The 5642-nt window shown below is 58.5% G+C and overlaps 1 protein-coding gene across 1 annotated transcript in view; it reads right to left on the reverse strand.

Moving 5' to 3' along the window:
• LOC105982294 (tubulin polyglutamylase TTLL13-like) overlaps window positions 1-5642 on the reverse strand; it is a 17956-nt gene that overhangs the window by 10792 nt on the left and 1522 nt on the right. The window contains exons 2-8 of the mRNA XM_013011866.1: window positions 5314-5485; window positions 5050-5180; window positions 4713-4869; window positions 4218-4361; window positions 3906-3991; window positions 3333-3564; window positions 2843-3027 (exon numbers count right to left, since the gene is read on the reverse strand). Coding sequence (XP_012867320.1) covers window positions 2843-3027; window positions 3333-3564; window positions 3906-3991; window positions 4218-4361; window positions 4713-4869; window positions 5050-5180; window positions 5314-5485 — 1107 coding nt within the window. The remainder of the gene's footprint in view (window positions 1-2842; window positions 3028-3332; window positions 3565-3905; window positions 3992-4217; window positions 4362-4712; window positions 4870-5049; window positions 5181-5313; window positions 5486-5642) is intronic.

Below are 5642 nucleotides of genomic sequence, written 5' to 3' on the forward strand. Positions count from 1 at the left end.
TTTTTTCTTTTTGCTTATGTGGTACTGAGGAATCGAACCCAGGGCCTCAGGCATGCAAGGCAAGCACTCTACCACTGAGCCACCTTCCCAGCCCCCTGCTCTGTTTTTGAGACAGAGTGTTGATACGTAGTCCAGGCTGACCTCAGACTTGTGAATGTAATGCCTCAGCCTGCCAATGACACTACCACAGGTCTGTGTGCCACCTAGCGTTGCACCAGCCTGATGTCTCCATAGCTGTGGGAGGCCAAACTGACCCGGGCATGGGGGGTCGGGAGGTGGGGGGGAGGGGAGCCGGACCGTCCAGCTGGCCTTGCTGTTGGCTACTGTGTCTCGGGATCACACCCAGGAGCTCAGGCATGCAAAGCAAGTGCTCATCACGGAGCTACACCCTCCCGCCCCCCTTACCCCCCCCCCCCGCCTGCAGGAGGCAGGCAGAGCAAATCACCCACGGAATGTGCTCAGCAAGAGAACAGTTTTATTGGAGCAGTAGATCCTTGAGTCTCTGGGAAGACCCGGATGCACACAGTGTAGCCACAGGAAGTGCCAGGGTGGAGGGGTGGGGGCGGGTCATTTCGGATCTCAGGCTGGGCCTGCTGTACCTGAAACCTCTTCATGTCCATGACTCGTTCCAGTGAGACGGAGCAGTCTGTCCAGTACACGGTCCACTCTTCGTCCTCCCCCACCTCCTTCAGGCCACAGACCTGCGCTGCCCGCCGCACTGCAGAGACAGCAGCGTCAGTGCTGCGGCCCGGGCCCCCGCAACAAGACCAGGAACTCCAGCCGGCTCATGGGAGGGACAGCACAGAACCACCAGAGGCCGAAAGGGAGTTCTCAATTCTGAGTTCATGAACTGACAGGCGCCCACCATACACGTCAGACCCTTCTACCCTATCGGGTGAAGAAGACAAGCGTCTGGACCTTTGCCCCTTGACCAGGACTGTGTCCTATGTAGGGATCAGACTGGCCGCGTGGACGACCCCTCAACTGATGTCAGAGTGGAAAGAGAGGACGAAGGGGAAGCCCGGCCTAGCGGGAATTTTTGTTTTAATTGTTGATGTGCCTTCAAAGTCCATGAGAAGAACTAGAGTCTTCTTGGTTTGGCTCACGGCACTGGGGACCCCTCAGGGCCTTGTGCATGCTAGAGAAACTCCACCACTGACCTGCAGCCCTTCCCTCAGCCAGCGCTGGAACACATTTTTAAAAACCGGCAAAAGGCTGGGTGCTGGTGGCTCATGTCTGTAATCCTAGCTACTCAGGAGGCTGAGATCTGAGGACTACAGTTCAAAGCCAGCCCAGGCAGAAAAGTCCGTGAGACTCTTGTCTCCAATAAACCACTTGAAAACCAGAAGTGGCACTGTGGCTCAACAGGTAGAGCGCTCAGCTTGAGCTGAAGAGCGCAGGGACAGTGCCCAGGCCTAGAGTTCAAGCCCTATGACCGACCAAAAAAAAAAAATGCAAAAGCCTTTTAATCTGGCCTCATCTCCATTGAAATCTAGGCAAAACGGGCACAAGAGCAGTTCTCCCATGTTTCTTTTTTCCTGTTAGCTAACTGTGGCAGCACCCTCGCTACCCCTGAAACGAGTTCAAACTACCAGGAACCCAGCAGGGAGACCCAGGAACCTCAAAACAGGGCAAACCCCAGGGGCTGGGTATGAAAGGAGGCCTGGGGGGTGGGGATCGTAAGCCTGCGTTGTCCTTGTCGACACTGCCTTCCAGCCCTCAGAGCCCGCGCCCGGCACTTACCGCTCTCATACTTGCAGTTGGTCAGGTTGATGGTCAGGGGTCTGGAATGGAGGAATAGCAGAAATCAGGCTGAGCAGGGGAGGGGACAGGTCCTGGGCAGAAGAGACGCCCAACAAGTTCCCAACACAAGTGCCTTTTCTCTAGATGCAACTTCAAGGACCAGGTGGCATCCACAGGAGCAAATTCCGAACGGAACCCATCCCGAGGGTCCTGAATTTTGTTTTTCTTTTTTTTTTTTTTTTTCGGCCGTGGGGCTTGAACTCTGGGCCTGGGCGCTGTCCCTCAGCTCTTCAGCTCAAGGCTAGTGCTCTACCACTTGAGACACAGCACCACTTCCGGTTTTCTGATGGTTTATTGGAGGTAAAGAATCTCACGGACTTTCCTGCCTGGGGAAGGCTTTGAACCATGTTTCTCAGATCCTCAACCTCCTGAGTAGCTAGGATGACAGGCGTGAGCCACCAATGCCTGGCACTTCTTGCTTTTTGCAGTTAATCAGAGGTAAGAGTCTCAGACTTTTCTTGCCCAGGCTAGTTTCAAACCCTGATCCTCAGATCTCAGCCTCCTGAGTAGCTAGGATGACCGGTGTGAACCAGCAGTGCCTGGCTACAAATATCTTTTAATGCTTGCTTATGACGCTCACTGTGTAGTTTGAGGCCCAGGCTGGCCTCAGACTCCCAGTGTCTGTTTATCAGGTGTGTACCACCCACCACACCTGGCTACATAAAACTTCTCGTGCTGATATGAAAATAGTTCTGGAATACATCAGCATGCAGAACACAGGGTGAAAATTACACCATGTTCCAGTCAGAGAGGGAGAGGACTATTTTCAACAAATGCATCATGTGTGTGCAGGTTTAAACTTTACACTGAGACTGTTGACTGGCCCCAGAGAGAAAAAATAGGCAGCTGGAGGAGAAGGGTAGGGGAAAGAGAGAAGGGCAGGGGAAAGGCTGGTGGTTGTGTTACTTGAACCGTGGACGTGCTGCTGCGTATAGGACTTATTATCGATGCAGATGTGAGTCAGTTATGCAAACAACATCATCATAGGTCATCAGCCCCCCACGTGGCCCTCCCTTGGGGGGGGGCGGGGCTGGCGCACCTGTTCTCCCGCAGCGGCAGGTGGTACTGGAGCAGCCGCTCCTTCACGCGCCGCTTGTCCTCCTCCAGCACCTTCCTCTTGTCACAGCCTCGGAGGTTCACGAGCGTCATGGAGTCACACAGAAGCGCGTCCTTCACCTCTCGATCCAGACGGGAGTCCGTGGTGAAGCTCGGAGAGTGGTTTACCTGCCGGAGGAGCCGTCATCCACCCCTCTGCAGACCGCCTGAGAAGGCTGGGCGGTGGGGGGGGTCCTGCAGGCCGAGCTCCAGGTGGGGGGGACACTCTGGGCCCTGCAAACAGCCGGACTGCAGAAAGAGTCCCTCCAAGCGCAGCCGTGGCGCCCCCCCCCCCGGCAGGTCTGGCACTGGAGGCCACGCCAGCGCTTTCACATCCCTCCCCTGTCCACCACCCCAGGGCACCCGTGCACAGGTCTCCTGCTCGGGGTGGGCTCTGGACCCTGGTCAGGCCAAGCCCGGGAGAGCAAGCCCACCTCCAGCAGCCACGGCTTCATCTTGTGGTCCAGCAAGACATCAAAACCAAGGATCTCAAAGCAGGCACAGATGCCTGCGCTCAGGTACTGGGGAAAGCAGGTGCGGTAGTTGTGGCGGAGGACGGGGTGGGCCGAGATGACGGTCTTGATGATGATGTCCTCGATGTCCTCCCACAGCTCCCGAGGGTCATGGCTATGCTCCTGCAGCCAGGCGTTGAGCGTCGACAGCTTCCTGGGAGGCCCAGTGCTCAGAGGAAGGTCAGGTTCTACCAGCGGGGCCTGGCCGCAGGTGGCTGCTCCCTGGGACGGACCCTTGCTTTCAAGGGCAGCGCTAGCCGGGGGGGGGGGGGGGGGGGGGGGGGTGGGGGGAGGGGGGGGGGGTGGGGGGGGAGGGGGGGGGGGGGGCAGTTGCCGGGTTTATTAGCGACGGTCTGTGCTCAGAGCTCAGGCACAGGACAGGCTTATAAAGGCAGTGTGTTTTTAGGCAATCAGCCTGCTGAAAGCCAGCCAGGCGCTCATGGGATCCAGGAATGGTGGGCTTAGGGGCACAGGAAGGAGAAATGGAGAAGGTACCTCTTACTGCCCATGGAGTCATCCCGGACAAAATTCTCATTGCGTTTGTTGATGGCATAGTTGGTTAGGTGCATGCAGACATCTTCCTGCCCCGGGGGGGGGGGGAGGAAGGGAGTGGCCTGGTGGGCTCAGGCTGCTGCTGGGCACTCCTCCTCTCTTCCTCTCATCTCCCAGCCCCAGCCCCCTCCCCAGCAGCTGTGCAGGGGAAGGGGGTGCTGGGCACCTCCTGGGATTTCAATGCTGCCAGTTCTCCCTGGAACCCCTGCCCCCCCCCCCGCCACAGTGGAGGGAGAGGCGGCAGCCTGTCCTCACCAGGTTGTTATTGGTGGGCTCCACATAGGGCCTGGTGGCAAAGCGGGCCAGGCCCTCCTCATACATGAAGATGCGAAGAGGGTCACAGGATGTGATCAGGACGTAGATCCGCATGTCGAACTTGAAGCCATCGATGAGGAAGGGCTGAGAGCAGGCAAACCCACGGGAAAGAGCACGTCCTGAACTGCTCAGTCCCTACTGAGTGCCACCTCGCGGATGCTCGCAGTCAGTAACCGCGCAGCGACAGGCACGATAGGTGCACGAGGAACATCGTAATGACACGACGATGCCAGGAATCCTTGTGATGGCCACAGAAAGTGGGTAAGAACCCCTCCCCCCAAAACAACTAGGAACTGGGAAAACTAGAGATCCAACCAGAGCAGGATGGCGGTGAATCCCGCTGGCTCCAGCCCAAGGTGGTGAGCGCAGCCAGGGGCACAGGAGGGGGGACCTGGCTCCTCCCTTGGGGAAGGGTGGGCTCTGAGGCCCCCTGACCTTGGAGATATACTGCTGGCAGATCATGTGCTCCCCCGGCTTGACCTCCCGCGGGCTCCGGGTGATGAAGATGCCGCGGCCCTGGCTGCCGCTGTCTGGCTTGCAGATGAAAGTCCGGGTCTTCCGCTGGCGCCCGTAGGACTGGAAGTCGCCGTAGCTGTGTGCAGGGAGGGGCTGGTCAGAGGTTCTGTCCTAGGGAGAGGGCTTCCTGCTTCCCACCCTCTGAGACACACCCCTCGTGTGTCTGCAGGGGTCCGGAGGGTCCGGAGGGGACCCCTGCCCGTCCGCCCCCTCTCTCCCGCACGTCCCGGTGGGGGGGGGGGTGAGGCTCACGCACTCTGCCGGGAGACACCAGGTCCGGGGGAAGATGTTGTATTCGGTGGGATAGAGCTTCTGCATGCGGTTCAGGTTCCGGGCCAGCAGGTCTTTGCGGCAGATCTCCGTCATACCAGGGAAGTGGTTGATTTTCTGAAAGAGAGGCAGCGGAGGACTGGCGAGGGAAACGGGGAAATCGAGGCACACACTGCGTATGGCCACCAGCATGACAAAACCCAGGGTTCCTCAGACAGACCCCTCCTTGACTGGCCATCCCCAGCCTCACCCCAGGGTGAGGGAATGGGGGCGGCTGGACCGGGGTCTCCCAGCCAGGGCCTTCTACACAGCACTCCTCCGCAACACGAAGAAATAACGGCACTGAGAACCGGCTGCCCAGAGACCGCAGGCCACTGTGGCCCGGCTGGCTGCGCTCCCGCTCTGCCTCTGCCCGCTCACCTCTTGAGCCACACCCCGGCCTTCTCTGGGTTTCTGGGCACTTTGTTTTTTTTTGTCTATAGTGAGGTTTGAACTCTGGGCCTGGGCACTGTCCCTCAGCTCTTCAGCTCAAGGCTAGCGCTCTACCACTTGAGCCACAGCACCACTTCTGCTTTTTTC

This window comes from Dipodomys ordii, unplaced genomic scaffold (genome assembly GCF_000151885.1).
Source record: "Dipodomys ordii isolate 6190 unplaced genomic scaffold, Dord_2.0 Scaffold15, whole genome shotgun sequence".
Lineage (NCBI taxonomy): Eukaryota > Metazoa > Chordata > Mammalia > Rodentia > Heteromyidae > Dipodomys > Dipodomys ordii.